General features: G+C 39.9%; 1 protein-coding gene across 4 annotated transcripts in view; it reads right to left on the reverse strand.

The window, feature by feature from the left end:
- Window positions 1–17,516, reverse strand: part of RASAL2 (RAS protein activator like 2) — a 448,317-nt gene that overhangs the window by 286,611 nt on the left and 144,190 nt on the right. For 2 of the 4 annotated variants that reach the window (XM_029618576.1, XM_029618575.1), the window contains exon 1: window positions 10,304–11,050. The exons of the other annotated variants lie outside the window; for them this stretch is intronic. In XM_029618576.1, coding sequence (XP_029474436.1) covers window positions 10,304–10,859 — 556 coding nt within the window. In that variant the 5' untranslated portion in view covers window positions 10,860–11,050. Of the gene's footprint in view, window positions 1–10,303; window positions 11,051–17,516 lie in introns of those variants that run through there. 4 annotated transcript variants of the gene reach the window in all.

Below are 17,516 nucleotides of genomic sequence, written 5' to 3' on the forward strand. Positions count from 1 at the left end.
AAATAGTAGATAGATTCCATGTTTATTATACCCAAAAACAAGCAATGGCTTTCCCCAAGTCTACATGGTTAATAAGAGAATTTATAGAGACTCTTCCTCCAGGAACTTGTCCAAACCTTTTTTAAACCTAGCTATACTAACTGCCTTTACCACTTCCTCTGGCAATGAATTCCAGAGCTTAATTGTGCATCGAGTGAAAAATATCTTATATGATTTGATTTAAAGTTACTATTTGGTAACTTCATGGAATGTCTCCTAGTCTTTTTATTTTTGAAAGAATAGATAACTGATGTGCATTTACCCATTCTACTCCACTTATGATTTCATAGATCTCTCTCATCTCCCTCAGCTGTCTCCTCTCCAAACTGAAAAGCCCTAAACTGTTTACCCTTTCCTCAAAGGGGAGCCATTCTATCCCATTTATAATTATGGTCACCTTCTCTGTATCGTTTCTAGTTCTACTATATCTTTTTTGAGATGTGGTGACCAGAACTGCACCCAGAACTCCAGGTGCAATTGCACCACGGAGCAATACAGAGGTATAATGACATTATCTATTTTATTCTCCACTCCATTCCTAATCATTTCTGTTTGCTTTTTTGACTGTTGTTGCACACTAAGCCAAGGATGTCAATGTATTGTCCATGTTGATGTCTAGAACCCTGTTAATATGGAATCAAACATGTAACTGCAGTTTGGATTATTTGTTTCCTACGTGAATCACTTTGCATTTGTTCACGCCATTTGGATGCCCAGTCTCACAAAGTCCTCCTGAAAAGTTCTCACAATCTGCTTGTGATTTAACAACTGGGAATAATTCAGTGTCAGCAAATTTGATCACTTCACTCATTCTCTTTTTCAGATCAATTATAAATATATTAAAAAACACTCAACCCAGTACAGCTGAGGCACTCCACTATTTATCTTCTTCCATTGAGAAAACTGACCATTTAGTCCTATTCTCTGTTTCCAATCTTTAACCTTCAGGGTGCACACATACTGGCTTGCTGAGGGAGTCATGGTCTGTGGCACTCATTCAAGGTCTACTGCAATGACTGGGCTACTTCTCACCATGAGAAGCAATGAATCAAGGCTCATGATGCCAGAACCTAGCCCTGGTTCCGACTGAGCTGGAAGTCCACAGGAGCAAGTGGAAACTGCTGGACCCCCTCCAAAAAAAAAACACAATTCAATTATTACATCTCCAATTCATTCATAATTAAAGCAACAGCACTACATAGATTTCATCTTGTCCATTTTATCTCTCTATTGCTTTCTGTCTGTCATATTCCTAGGTCTCATTTCTTTTTTTATATATAAAAAAATGGAATAAAATGTGCACACCATTTCTTAAAATATCTTATTTTTAGAAATCATCCCTGTACCTTTGTCTACTCTAGCTATTTATGCTGTACACACACTTTATGGGAGTAATTTTATAACAGCCCACCTAAATTAGGGACTCGGTCATTTTATCAGATACGTGCATGTGTTATAAAATAGCCTGGATGCGTGTATGTGTGTGCTCAGTTTTAAATAGACATGCTCATGTGCGCACAAATCCCGTATCTGTGGCGTAAGTGGGGAAATTTTACAAGGGACACACCCCGACGCCATTCACGATTTTCCCAGTTTGTCCACTTAAGGGATAGACTTCCAAACCTCCTATTTTAATAGCCTCCCTTCCCTCTTATCCCCCAATCCTTAAAATCCTGGTGACTTGCCTACATTTTTTTGTTTTAAAAGTTATGTCTCATTTATAGCAGAGATAAAAGATATCTGGCAGGGGACCCTGGAGCATGCCAATGCACGTATTTACATGCTCATCTCTTGGCCAGGCCCCAACATGCCCGTGTCCTGCTCAGATATCGCCCACGCCGTTTTTTTTGTAAATTTATTTGTGCACACAGCGGGAGATACGTGCGTATACAGGCGGCTTATAAAATCCACTCGGCCTGTGCCGGCCCAACCTGAATGCGCCAGGATTTTAAAATTCACCTAATAGGCACTATACCATGACAGACTAACCCGTGCAGCTCCTACAGTTAGACTGATCAGTTTACATGAGCCTGCTCATCGGTGACTGCATAGGATGTCTGTTCTGTGACCAGACGTGAAACCATGAGGACAGCAACCAGACTAACAATCTGATCAGCATTCAACAACAAATTCTTGGTGCAGAAAATGTGCTGTTTATGTGCCCTTTATCTATATTTTAACTGCATGCAATAGAAAACCAGAATCTCTATTGAAAGAGAAATATTGCCCAGTTATCTTACTTTAATACTTTTATTTCTCATAAAAATTCCAGAGTTCATTAAACATTAAAATCTCAGTTTTACATGTTTATGAATCAACATTACTAAAATCTAATATCTAGATATTCACCCGGATGCTGGGAGTAGATATGGACATTCGGGCTACCATACAGCATCATTTATCTGAAGAGCCATTAACTAGAAACACTCGCTGTCTGGAAAAAAGTTGCAGTTCCCGGGCCCTGGTCCAATATTTGAAGACTCCATCCACCACCTCCACCCCCAATTATCTGAAATTTGGTTGGCATCATATATTCCATTATCTGGCAGAAACATACTGTATATATGAAGGGTATCTACAAGGCAGCCACGCTGCCAGTCAGTGGCTCAAAGTTCCCATTTTGTTAGAGAAGCACACATGCCACATCCAGACAGACAAAGAAATAAACAGATACCGCATATCCAGATACATAGCAGAACAGACATCCAGACACATACAGAGAAAGAAAGATAGCCAGACAGATACATATACCCAACACGCAGTCAAGCACAGAGACACAAACAACCCACACCAAGACAGAAGGCAGACACACCACATCCAGACACAGAGAGAGACACAAGCAGACATATCACATCACACACAAACATAGGCCACAGCACAACAGACAAACACAGAGACACACTCCACACCCAGACATAGAGAGAGTCAAAGAGGCCACACACCCAGTTTTAAAAATGTTTCCAAAGAAAGAAAAAAAAAAGTCTTAGATGCCAGCCAAAACATTTTAGGAGCTGAGAAAAACTGTGCCCCTAAATTTATTTATTTATTTTTTTGACTGGTTTCACAAATTTTTCCAGGTTTGCTCATCTTTTTTTCTTTTTTTTTTTTCTTTTCTCATGTTTTGATTCACTTATTTAACTTTTATACATTTTTTTGCCTTTATTCTCTTTTCCCTGCCTCCTTCCTCTCCTTATTCTCTCCAGCCTCTTTGCCCATTTCCCTCCCCACAGTTGTGATCTCCATCGCTGGGTACGGACCTGCTGGCAATGGGAGCTCCTCTCAGGGAGGGTGGGGCCTGAGGGTGGCAGGGTTCACCGGGTTGTGGAACGCTGTAGTGACGTCTCCAATGTCCAGCTCTGCCACAGAGTAAGCAGCTCCTCTCGCCGGACCACTGAAAGTGTGGCAGGGCTTAAGCTGAAGCAAGCTCGCAGCCATGTCACTATTATCCTGGCAACCCCCGCCTAAGCCTGCACTGCCCTCTATGGCACCAGACCTGACAGCGCAGCCAATTTTTCCTTCCCTGATTGGGCAGTGCACGCCCCCCCCTCCCCTTTTCAGAATATTTAATGGTGGGGGGGGGGCCCTGCCCCTTTGTTTGCTCACCCCCCTGTTCTATTGTATCAGAAGAACTGTGAGATTTCTTTTAAAAAGTAGGTTAGACAGAATGCAAAAGAAACCTGTCATTTTATTTATTTTATTTACTCGTTTTTATATACCGAAGTTTAGTTAGAGGCCTTCACTCCGATTTACATTTTTAACAACAAAATACATGTCATATGAGAATGCGTTTTAAGAAGGCACCTCTAACTTAAGTATTTTTACAGACTCGTCAAACGCAAGCTCCCAATTGCAAACGGTGTTGGTTGTATCTGCCTCAGGAAGATGAAAGCTCGACAACCATGGCGAGACGCACACATTTTCAGAGATGTTACAGGTGGACCAGGCAGCAGAGCCCCCCTCTAGCTGGAGAGAACAAGTGGTTCACCCTTGATGGTTTCAAGCTCCCACTAGCTCATATGTACTCAAAGTAGGCCGCTTGGAATAAAATCATACTGTAAACACGAGACCTTTGGAATGTTTGCTCAGTTAGATACACAATAAAAGAGCACACAGTCTTTTAGGCGCTGACATTTCTTTTTTAGACAACAACAACTGACGGAGATGATTTCCATTCCTGGAAGAATCACCCTAAGTTTAACATTGAGGTGGCCTTTTTACAGTGAGGTTAGATTTATTTTATTTTTTTTTTAATTTATGAAAGTCTGCAGTCAAAGGATTAAGGATTTACTGCAGCACTAAAGTGGAGTAAAAGACTAGGGATGTATACGCAGCGGGGTATTTTCAGTAACTATCAGAAAAATAGACAAAAATTATTTCAAATTTGTACTTTATCATGGACATAGGTTTAACAATGAAATTCAAGGAATAAAACGTATGCACATTTCCATTATGATAATAAACTGAGGCTTCTTAACATGGAGGCATTATTCATAATAATCTTTACTGGACACAGCCCTGGGCTGAAAATTTGGGAATTTTAAAATTGTGTAATTGCAAGGAGAAGGTTTCAATGTTTTTCATGCTCACTTCAGTTATAATCTTAGAACTGGTCAATCCATTCTGGAAAGTTCATGAAATCAGCTAGCATGCAGGAGAAATTGTGTTTGCTACATGGTCTCTGGCTGTCAGATGAGCAAGAAATAGATTTACAATAAACTCTCTTGAAAACTAACATCAAAGAGATTATTGACCCAAATTCCAACTGTTTTAAACCCTTCCAAGATTCCTCTCTGGACTTCAGACTCAGTTTATTAATTAGGGATTAGGAATTTCTTAAAAGGTGATTTTTACATAAATGATTTCTTTCAGAGGTGTGCAGTATAATGAGTTTCACCTATCAATTTATAGAAACCAGGCTCATGTCAACAGAAACTTATCCAATATTGCAATCCTAGCAGATAAAAGCTGCTTTGCCTACTTGACTATATCTAGGGTACTTCATTTTCAGTTTAAACCCATATTCACCCCAATTTTAGGATGATTAAAAAGCTACTTAAGAGCTGCAGATGCAGTGTTTCAAGGTCTCCAGCTACTGCTGGAAGCCAGTGTGGGCCGAAGTGCATGCTGTGTTTCAAGCCTCACCCTCTACCAGTGAACACACTTATCCTTCAATGCCACCCATGCCATCTTTCAAGTCCTGATTCCTCACCCCTCAAGTGGCCAAAGTGCCAGCTGTCTGGAACCATGAGAATGTCCACCAGAAGCCCCTGTTCAATATTTTATTGTCCTGGCTTCTGTCAACCAAAATAAACTCCAATATTTACCTGGAAAAATAATGCGTTATTTTTTTCATCTGCCTTTCTCCTGTTTTTGCTCTTATAATAAACCCTGATAAATTCCTGGGGAAGAATAAAGAACAATAATAACCGAAAATGAAGATCCCCAAATATATGGGGGGGAAAAAAGTATTTTGTAAGAAAAGTAGTTAATAGTAATAACAACATAGTCAGTAGACACTGCTTTTAAATCATGCTGTTTTCCTCCATTTGAGTCTGTAAGGGACAACTAAAGTCAAACATGTTTAAAACCATGAGACTTTGCACTAGAGGTTCATCAACTGCATAAAGATTACAATGCCTCTCTAGTTTAATTGTTCCTTATTAACAATGATAACCTACATTCATTTTTTTGAGAAATCAAAGAAACTTTGTCTTACCCCTGGAAACAGAAGCAATCGTTCCATGATAACTGATGTCACTAGGACTATTCTGGCCCAGTGCAAAGAGCTGAGCATTAAAACTGTGTCCTGAAGTTCAGCACACAGTTTCCTACTGCCAGGCCTAGATTTGTTAATAGGATATGCCTAGGATAGCAGAAATCTAGGGGGGGGGGGGGGGGCTGAAGATTTACTGCCTTCCAGCTGAGATGAATCTTATTCAGTAAACAGCAGCTCTCTGCTTCCTGATCCAGCCTTTCCCCTCTCAGGCAACATGCAGAGAACAGAAGGGAAGGAGGTGAGCATGGAGCAGACAGCAACAAGAAGATCATTTTTGGGAGATTAGGAGGGGCTGAGTGGACGATCACTGAGGGATGAGAGGGGACCAGTGGGTGGGGGTCTGTGTCTGAAAGCGAGAGGTGAATGGAGAGGCAGTGTTTTTGTGTGCGTGAGAGAAGGGATTGGTGCTGGGTATGTGTGTCTGGGTGTCTGGGTGTCTATGCCAGATTGGGGGCCAATGTACTAAGCTGCAGAAAACATGCCATGGGTAATTGTGCGTGGTTTTCCACGTTAATCTTACGCACGTATACAATAATGCATTTAATGCAGAAGAGACATGTACACACCTGCAGCAGGTTTTGCACGAGTGCATGCAAATGGCATGTAAAGGAGGCAATTAACTATTCATGGGCTATGCAGGGAGATCAGTTAGTGCAGGATTTGTAGCGCCTGGGCCTTAGGGCAGGAGTTAAGTGAAAGCACCTGTCTGGAGGCCCTTTTACCCCATTGCTGGCATTAGTTCTACTTAGCTTTGTTGAGCTACTTTAAACTCCCTTTATTTCCTGAATAGTTTTCTGATGCCAGGTTGCGTGTGTGTGTGCAGCCTTTTCCTTGCCAGGCGCCCGGGATACTCCTACTGCTTTGATGGTGTTCTGTCCCTGCTGTGCTTCCAGGTGCTTTTGTCTGTAGCCCCTGGAGATCGCCGGTCCATCCGTTCCCGCTGCTACTCTCTCCCAGTGGGGGTTCATCCATGCCAAGTGGCCCTGAGCACCCAACAAGGAAAAGGCTGCATAAACACACAACCACACTAATGCCAACAATGGAGTAAAAAGGGCCAGTAGGAGCCGAAACAAATTTATTTATTTATTTTTTTTTAAATAAAAGGGCCTGAGAAGGTGAAAGTTTATTTTTGAATAGCAGTAACTTGAAATCATTAGACATGAGTATGCAACATTTTTCCATGAGCGCCTATTTTAGTGCCTGTTTTCCCGCAGCTTTCTGCATCAAGGCTTTTATGCTCGTACTGGTGTGAGTATTAGGTATTCTGCGCTTTGTTTGCACGTCTCTCATTTGCATGCCATCCCCTTATTACATCCTACAGAGGTGCCTGCTTTTTCCATGTGCGCTAAAAAAAGAATATGTGCAGAAAAATAGCACAGATTTCAGCGGGTTTTATTACATCGGCCCTAGGTGAGACGTTAGAGAGAGCATGCAAGGGACAACATGAGTAGAACATGCCACCATCCTCCCCTCCCCCCTGCAATTCATAACTACTCTCCTTTGATCTTGGATTCTATCCAACAGATCCAGGAACCTCTGATCCTTTCTAACTCTTCCTTCTCCCCAAATCCTGGAACCCTCCCCAACCCCTCCTACTCCCTCCTCCCTGCCCTAAATCCCAGAACTCTCCTCCCTTCCCATACCCAAATTCCTGATCTGTACCTTCCTTTAATCGTCCCCATTTTGCATCTCTAGACCTCTCGCCTGTTTTCCTCATCCCCAGTATTTTCCTCACCCCATTCCTGGTCCTTCTCCTCCTGCCATCCCTGAGATCTCCTCCTTGTACTGATATTTCAGATTCCTTTTCCTCAAGCAATAAAAGGAAAGTAAATTATAGAGATACAAGCAAGATTTAGAATGTAATATAAAAGGCGGAAATGTTTGTCAATGTACTTCAGAATTTACAAAACTTTGCCCCAGAATCTACTGCTGAAGGAAATTGTGGGGCTCTGCCTTAGATCTCCCTGTTACCTGACCTTACTGGGAATAGGGGGCACCACAGCACCATCAATGCCTAGGGGGAAGCAAAATCCTAAATCTGTCACTGCCTAATGCACAAGCTCATTTTTTTTAAACTCCCAATGCTTTAAGCTAATATTATGCTAATAAGAACATAAAAACATCAGAAGCTGCATACTGGGTCAGACCAAGTGTCCATCAAGACCACTATCCTGTTTCCAACAATGGCCAATCTAAGATAGAAATACTTGGCCAGTACCCAAACATTAAACAGATCCCATGCTACTAATGCCAATAATAAACAGTGGCTATGCCTTAAGTCGACTTGACTAACAGCAGTTTATGGACTTCTCCTCCAGGAACTTGTCCAAATCTTTTTTAAACCCAGATAAACTAACTGCCTTAACCACATCACCTGGCAACTAATTCCAGAGCTTAACTGTGCATTGAGTAGAAAAGAATTGTCTCTGATTTGTTTTAAATGTGCTACTTGTCAGTTTCTTAGAGTGCCCCTTAATCCTTCTATTATCAGAGTAAACAACCAATTCATATTTACCCATTCTAGTCCTCATGATTTTGTAGACCATCATATCCGCCTCTCAGCTATCTCCAAGTTGAACAGCCCTAACCTCTTTAGCCTTTCCTCAAAGGGGAGCAGTTCCATGCCCTTTATCATTTTGGTTGCACATCTCTGTACTTTCTCCAATGCATTTATATCTTTTTTGAGATGCGGTGACCAGAATTGTACACAGCATTCAAGGTGTCATCTCACCATAGAGTGATACAGAGGCATTATGACATTCTCAGTTTTATTCACCATTCCTTTCCTAATAATTCCTAACATTCTTACTGCTTTTTTGACCACCACAGCACATTGAGTCAATGATTTCAATGTACTGTCCACTATGATACCTAGATCGGGAGTTAAAAAAAATATACAAACCAGAACATGTGCACACAGAAAAGCAAGTTTATGCGCAGAAAGCATGATCTATGCACCCAAAGCATGTTTTCTGCACACAAAATATGATTTATATACACAAAAAGTTTTCTGTGCTGAAAACAGTTTGTGTGTATACAACTCTAGTTAGGAGCATAAAAAAATAAGATTTTTGCGCACAAAATACATGTGGAAAACTATCTGTGCACATAAATAATGTTTTCCACACATAAAATAAGATGTATGTGCACAATAAATATGTTCTAAGCTTAGTTAAAAGCCTAGAATTAGGAGCATTTCAACTATGTACAGAACTATTTTTGTGCACAAAAATCATATTTTGTGTGTGGAAAATACGATTTATGTGCACAAATAGTTTTCCATGTTTTGTGTGCATAAATCTTATTTGTGTAGTGCATCCAACTAGAGTTAGGATAATGATACGCTCCTAACTAGAATTAGGAGCATATCATTATGCATAGAAAAGGTGATTTTGGCACATGAAAATGCAGACTACAGGATCCAGCATTGGAACTCCAGCTTTCGCCCATAGACTATCAGCAGCCCTGGAAACGTTACTCCACTTTAGACTAGGAGTTAAGTTTACAGCACTAAGAAAACACAAGGTAAACCTGTGCATCTCCCTGCACTTGGGAAAAATAGCTAATGTCTTCATTCGCATGGGATTTGCATGAGAGGTCGCCAAGGAATATGCACAGTCCTATGTGCATATTTTGTGTATTCACAACTCCTTTTTGCATGTAAAAGATGTGCACAAAAAAATGTGCAGACAACTGGAGATTAACTGTGCCCTCTACTGCGTGCACCTTATTGCATCGGCCTGAAGGTTACAGCGCTAGCCTACAAAGATATTCTAGTTCTTCTGCATAAGGCTACTAAGTAAAGAAAGGTCCTTGTAAGGCTTCTGCTATAATTACCCAGTATCAACTGCAGCAAGAAAGGTGTCCAGCACTCACATTTCCCCTAGTGCTGTGCAAAGAGTATGTGACAGTAATAATAAAATATGTGACCGATCCTGGATCTCCTACTTGACAACAGTCATCTTTAAATCAGCAGACAAGGTATATCTGAACTACCTACTCTACCACCTTTTCAAAAGTATCAATAATTATTATTTAAGCATTGCATCAGTGCACACACTATTCAAGTTAACTTACACGATTTACAATGCACTAAACAGCAATATTCAGTGATTTCAAGATCACACAGCATCTGGTGGAGATGTGAATCAGATGAGGGCTGCTCAGTTCTCACCTGATTTCTAGTTTCTTCTTCTAATGTTCTCTTACTGTAATAAGAAATTAAAATCTTTTTCCACTACATTTTGCCCTTTTAAGAAACTACAAATAATTACAATAATTGGAAGACAGAAGAAAGTAAAATTAAAACTGATTCATTTGGAAAATATATTCACACAAATTTATGGTTCCAACAGCCAGCTGTTCTTCAACAATCAAAATATAAGCCCTGATTTCTATAAACCAAGAAAAAGTTATTTTACTACTGCTACTGAAATCAAATGGTCTTTCAATCCCCACTCTCCCACCTTATTTTCCATTATAATGTACCTTTATTCACGCTCTCTGAATTTGTTTCCCTTTTTGAGCTCAGCACCTTGGATAAGTTGCCAGAAAGTGTGGAGAAGATGTCATGAAAAAAATCTCCCTGTTCAGTATCCACTGACTGCACCAGTTGCAGGGTTCTATCCCTGGTTTTGCTGCTAGATGAGGTTGCTGATGGCTCTGACAGGGACCTGTTGAAAGGAATCTGTAAGGACTTTTTGCATGTCAACTTTATTGCTGGATCTACCAGTATATTTTCAGCATCGCGTATACTGGGATGTTTGGTAAATACTTTCTCATTAGAATTGCTTTGCAATTGCATCTTTCTATTCATTTTCCGGTGATAGCTGAAAAGTGTCTTCCATTTGTAGTCTCCAAGTGTGTTCATCGGGGAGTCTGAAACAGCTTGTTCATGCACACTTCTCTTGCTCTTGGTCTGATGGTACCACTGATAGTTCTTTAAACCAACACTTGTTTCACTGCTTCCCTTCCCAGCAGGTTCCGACAAGGATCTGACATATTTTGTAGGAGCAGGTTTCTTCTGTCTTTTAAAGACATTCATTTTTTCACATGTCTTGCCGTTTCTACAGATGTCGTTAAACTCACACTTCCTTATATGTTAAGTTTGCTGCAGATGTAACTTTCAAAATGGGCAATCCAATTCAGATCCCTGTTTAAGCAGCTCAAGTTCAAGAATCACAGTATGCGTTCCTTTCTAACACACACTAGCATAGGCTGCATCCATTAGAGAGAATATACCTCAGTGCTCTTTCTGTATCCTCAGTGCTCTTTCTGTATCCACATCTCAAATGTTTCTGCTTTGGAACTTCTAAGATGAACAAAAATCTCTCTTAAAGGCCACTGTCACTTCCTGCGCTACTTGACTTTTTCTGCATTATAGGTTTATCAGGAAATGACTAAAACGAAATCGCAAAACCACAAGCACTGTCTGAGCCAACAGTAGTTCGGTTTTGGGTTCCAGTGACTTAAAATAAGCATGTGAAACTACCTAAGCTCACATCCAAATGCTTGCAAAGCACAAAGTCTAGACTCTAGATCTTTTCAATCAAATTAAAAACTACAGTATTGCTAAACTATGAATAATAAAATGCAGACTTTGCAGTTCACACTATACTGTTAGCTAAGGTTTGGATACTGGGAAGGTAATTGTATACAGGTCTTAAAAATTGTTCTCCCTTCATATTCTCTCAGCTTTACAGAATATAACTTCCTCCAAGGATCAGTGCTTTTCCTTCTGATAACCGTGGTCACTCACACAGCTTGTAAACTTCAGTTTTCCTACTGGCCCGAAAAGCATCAACTTTGCAACAAGTCTAGATAGGAGAGCAATTGGGAACTTAGCATCAGAGCTTTAAATTTACAATCCTTTTATTGGCTGCAAGTACAGAGAGAGAGATTGGGATAAACAAGAATAGGAATACGAAAACAAAAATTTTTCTTTCTTGAATAGACAAAGAAACCTTTCCTACACAGAGACCGATGGGCAATGCAATTGCAATGCTAAATAAAATTATCTTCCGAATGTTTTAATATTTAGCCTGCACTGGTAAACAGGAAAGAAATAAATACCATATACATTAAATAAACAAATCTCAGCAGCACTATAAGCATGACTGAAGTATCCCTGGGAACCAAATCTATAAAAGAGAATAAAAAAAGTAGATCCAGCATAAATCTCTCAAAGCAAACAGTTATTTAAGCATGTTGGCTACCAGCCTAAAAAGCAGAACAACCCTGGTCAAGAAATAGAGCATTTCTGTATCTGGAAACAGTGAACTGATGCCCACACTGTCTACATGACTGAAACACTAAACTTTTGCACAAATACTCAATGTTCAAAATTAATGGTATTCTATCCAATTTTGTGCAGCCAACTGTTTTCTTCTGCAGATAGTCCAATAAAAAAGCTATTAGTGGGATTTTTTTTCCATGTCTGCTATCGAGCTCTTTGGAATTCTGGCACAATTAATACTTTATTTTTTTCATTTCTATCCCTGGCAACATACGTACAATGAGAATAGGATGGTCATACTAGATCTTGTGGGTTACAGAAACATTAATCTGGTTTGGCAGACTGATAAAACAGTCCATCTTCTTCAAAATCTCTGTTTTGAGCTCTGGCTTTATCATTAGCCACTTTGTCGCCATGATAAGTCAAAGTTCTTGCTGTTTAGTGGCTATATATATCATTCTTTACTAGATAATGACGGGGACAGGAAAGAAATCTGAGCCACTATCATTATTCATTTCATTAAACAGTGTGTAGTATTCTGTCACTGTGGTTACCCCAAAAAAAACAACATTATAACAGACAACTAAGACCTCACAGCTTCGTCAGCTTTTATCAGAACAGTATTCAATAAACAAAATAGTAACTGAGCCAGCAACCTCTCTTTCACTATTCTAGATTGCATGCACACCATGGGACCAACAAGCCCATCTAAAAAGTGCACCAAAGTAGACTACTATATGTAAAGCTAGGCGACCATGATCTCTGCATTTTCATTTATTAAAATGTATTATCGCTTAACGCAAAATAGGTCTAAGCGATTTACAATATCTGATGATTTTCGACTATGCATTCCATCAGCCAAGTAAGTTACTTAATGAAACTCCCCTGCTCAAGAGCTGCATCTGAAGAAAGTATATGAGGTTTAGGCATACCCTCAAAACCTCTTTCTATAGGCAACCTTCTAACCTAGGTGGTTTGTTAGGACTATTTCTTGTGATGCTTGGAGGGTTTTCACAGTTGGGCAGTACTACTTTCCATTTTGCTGGATTGGTCTTAGTTATTGAATAGGATGTATTTGTTTTCCTATTGTTTTATTAATGTTTGATTGTAAACTGTATATTGAATGTGTTAACTTGTAATTGTTGGTTTTTCACTACTATTTATAAGTTTATACTTTCAGTTTGTATATCACCTAGGGCTTTTGGTTATGTGATTCAGTATGACTAAATAGACAAACAGGGAAGCATTCCCAGCAACTTGAAGGCTGCCCAACTTTGAACCACATAAGTTCAGTCTTGCATTCTGATTCTTGACCTGCTTTGCTTGCAAAGCTGCTTGCCCCATATAGAACTGGGCTTACCTACCTGTAGATTTCATTAAGCCTTATTTTCAAGACTAGAATTATTGGTTCCCTACTGACAAGATCAAAGATGACCTGCTTATATCTATTTGGTATAACCTGACAAACACGTAAATCTGTGCCTGACTTGTTTCTCTGTTTTTCAGGAATTCAGGAGTACACTTGACAAGGAAGCTAACAGTGCACCTCCCAAGTGAAATGATCACACTCCTAATTACCTATTTACATTCTTTCAGTCCTTTTCCCACAATTACAGATGCCTGCATTGACAATGAGGGATGATGATGGACCATATTAGGCATGTGTCTTTGAACAATGAGGCTATGATGAAGACATCATGCTTGGTAGCGCTTATGAGTGGTACACATAACGACCTTATACTAGTACTCAAAGGAATTACCATTACACATGTGTATGCCTGTTTGTCTCTTTGCATGCAGAAAAGGAACAAAGTATGCCTAGCGTGTACTGTAGTGACTTAGCCAATAAACTTCAATGTCCTTGGTGCCAAGCCAAAATGGATAGTGTTTGTCTCTCATGCAACTGAATGCCAGCCCAGAACACAAACGAAATTGCAATGATATACATCATTCCTTGTCATGTAGCAGGGTCTGAAAAGAAAGGCAAACTATTAAGTATCATTGCTAGCAACCCAACCCCCTTCCGATAACATATACTTTGAATATACAGAGACACATCATTGGCCTTTCCTTTGAATGGCAGTGAGTGGTAGTTCCCTAGTATCTGCACTTGTGGCAGCCCCTATTTTGAAGGAATACATGTCAAAACGGGTTGGGTCCTAACCAGTTGCGCATAGGTATCACAACTGCAAACAAGAATGAGTGAGTGAATTAACATCTTGGTGCAAAAAAAAAAAAAAAAATAACCCATCCACCACTGACTATATTGCCATGCAAGCCCCAGTATTTAGCAACAATCATAAAATCAGTAAATCTATTGGGAGAAAACCTATGCCCCTTCCCATCTGGTCAATGGCATTTGTATCATAAAACTGTTATGGGAAAAGGGATGTACATGGATTCCACTTCATAACAGTTGCCTCCAGAGCCTGTACAAGTCATAGAATTAGGAAAGCTGGGAATCTATATCAGGGGGCCCTGACCTCCAAACATCAAGATAGGAACACTATTGCATCAGTAGCATGGGATCTTCTTAGTGTTTGGGTAATTGCCAGGTTCTTGTGGCCTGGTTTGGCTTCTGTTGGAAGCAGGATGCTGGGTTTGATGGACCCTTGGTCTGACCCAGCATGGCAATTTCTTATGTTCTTATGAAAGTTCTCTGAGCCGCAGAAGCATCCTTGGTTGCTTGGGAGCACCGAGGACTCTGAATTGCCCATGTATGCCAGACGAATAGGAACCTCACCCAATTAAACCACACCTGCCATATCCATGCTTCCAAACACCGCATCTTAAACTTTCTTTACAGTGACAAATTTGTAGTACACACGGGGGAAAAATGCAGAGTACTTGCTTTAGAATAATGTCAGAATTAGTATTTCTATATATTATTTGCAAAATTAGCTTTACTTTACAGCTGGCATTCATTTTGGCAGCATTCAATCACCACATTTTGGCTATCTCATTCTGTTTTCTTCCAACTTAGTCTCAGCAGTTCTCAGGTCCCCATATAACACGTTGAGTATCACAGGTGTATATTACTGTAGTCTTTGGCAATGCAGAATGACTTTCTTCCTCATACCCCAAGTTTGGCTAGGAATACAACAGAGCTCCTGTCACAAGAAAACACAGTCGCAATTAAAGTACAGAAGTACTTCAGTCTTTTCATTTTGTATCCTGACAGACAGTATATCGAAATTAAGAGATACAATAACTTTCATTTTTGTTCAAACCAGTGATTGAAATGAAACCTATAGAAAAACCAAGGTATTACTGATCCCTCTATGGACATGTCCACTGGTCAGGCTCACACATATGATAGTAACAATTTTATATAATGTATATCTTGTTTTCACTTATAGGATTTTGGAGAGTACAGAATCCTTGAGGAAGGGATGTTACATAGTTCTCTGCTAGATTCCATTCCTTTAGTAGAACCAATTACTTTCTATGCTCTACTTCCTTATTGTCTAAGCTTGGCTCTCAGGATATTCTTTCTAGCACAATCTCTGATCATCCCATTACATTATTTTCTGCATTGAAGGCAGCTTCTCCTTAGGGGTCCTGGAGAGTCAATGTTTCCTTTTTAGGTAGGCAGGACTTTAATGAAATGGTGGCAAAGCTATAGCATATTTTTAGTATCATCATCAGCTGTCTGACTATCCTCCTGTTCTTTCATGGGAAACTTAAAGCTGTGATGCAGGGGAAGGTTCAGTTACACTAGCTATGTTAACAAATTTGCAAAATAAAAACAATTGGACGTGGAAATGAAGGTGAGGGAGCTAGAAAGTAGGCATAAAGCTACAGCTTCCAAGCAGATCTATGCAGCCCTACTTTATGCTAAGGAAAAACAATTTCTTCAGGTAGAGGGGATATAGGAGGTTTTCATGCTTTCTAAAATAGACATGTGCATGGCAACAAAGTGGGTAAACTTCTAGCTCATCTGATTCAAAGAAAGCAACAAACGTCCTTTGTCCATAAAATCAGATGGCCATCTGGTGGAGATTTATTTCCCTTTGGTGATCTCTGAGGGTTTTAGTAGTTTTTACTAGGCTTTATACACTCCCAATCACCCCCTTTGATAGGGCAAGGTTCGAGGTCTTTCTAGTTTTGATTCAGCTTCCAGTGTTAATGGTAGAACAAAGACAATGGTTAGAGGCTCCGATCAGTGGCCAGGAGTTGTATTATACCTCTATGTCCCTCCCTTCAGGCAAATGTCCTAGACCAGATGGGAAATCCATGGAGTGGTACAAATATGTCTTGCCTTTACTTTCCTCCTTACTTTCTAATTTGTTTAACAATCTTACAGGTCCACAGGTCAGATGGTCATGGGAAATTTAGATGCAAACATTATAGTGCTCCCCAAAAACGATAACTGTCTCACTGAATGCTGGACATACAGACCTATTTCCCTGCTCAATGCCAACATCGAGATCTTGGTTAAGGTTTTGCAGGTGAGGTTGGAATCTGTTCTTCCCTACTTATGCACCAGGATCAATCTGGTTTTGTTAAAGGTAGAAATTCTACCACCAGTACTAGGAAGTTATTTAACAACTGGATGGATACTTTTCAGATTCCAGGTTTGATTTTAGCCCTGAATGCAGAAAAGACCTTTGATAGGATCTTGAGGTCTTATATGTTTACATTGCTGGATAAATTTCAGCTTTCATCTGCCTTTATGGAGTGGACAGGCGAAATCTAAGACAAGAGTAATAGTTAATAGCTATCCATCTCTTATGTTCCCTATTTTGAGGGGACCCAGCAAGGATGCCCCCTTACACCCCTATTGTTCAACCTAATAATTGAATCCCTGGCTCAGACAGACTAGTCTTGGGATCTTAGATTTTAATATCAGGAGACATTCTCACAAGATATCATTGTATGCGAATGATGTGCTTTTATTTGTGTCAGATGCTCCTAAGTCAGTTCATGTATTTTAGAAATTATGGATCAGTACAGTCAGATTTTAGGATACAAGGTCAATATTAATAAGTATGAGATCTTTTTCTCTAGGACCTTGGTCGGCCATTCCTACCTGCTTGGCTAGATGTAAACTGCAAGCCACCAAGCTAAAATATTTAGGGGTTGTGGTAGCCAAAAAGATGGCTAACTTATTTAATGTGAATTATGACCCGGTTCTCACTAAATTAAGGTCTGATTTGGATACATGAAAGGAACTGCATGTGGCATTGTCTAGGAGGATTATATTTTAATAATGAATGTGTTGTCATGTTTGTTATATTTCAGTATATTCCCCTTCCATTCCTGGTGGATATTCATGGAACTACATGATCTCTAATTTCATATGGGCAAATAAGCTGCCCCTCACCTCTGGATCAAGCTCAGTGCGTTGTGGTTGCCCAAATACAGAGGAAGAATAGCACTACTGAACCTTAAGCTCTATTTCTGGTTTGCTTGGCTGGTTCCTTTGTGTGACTGGTTGGATTGAGTTTCTCTGGATGGTTAGGT

This window comes from Rhinatrema bivittatum, chromosome 10 (genome assembly GCF_901001135.1).
Source record: "Rhinatrema bivittatum chromosome 10, aRhiBiv1.1, whole genome shotgun sequence".
Classification (NCBI taxonomy): Eukaryota; Metazoa; Chordata; class Amphibia; order Gymnophiona; family Rhinatrematidae; genus Rhinatrema; species Rhinatrema bivittatum.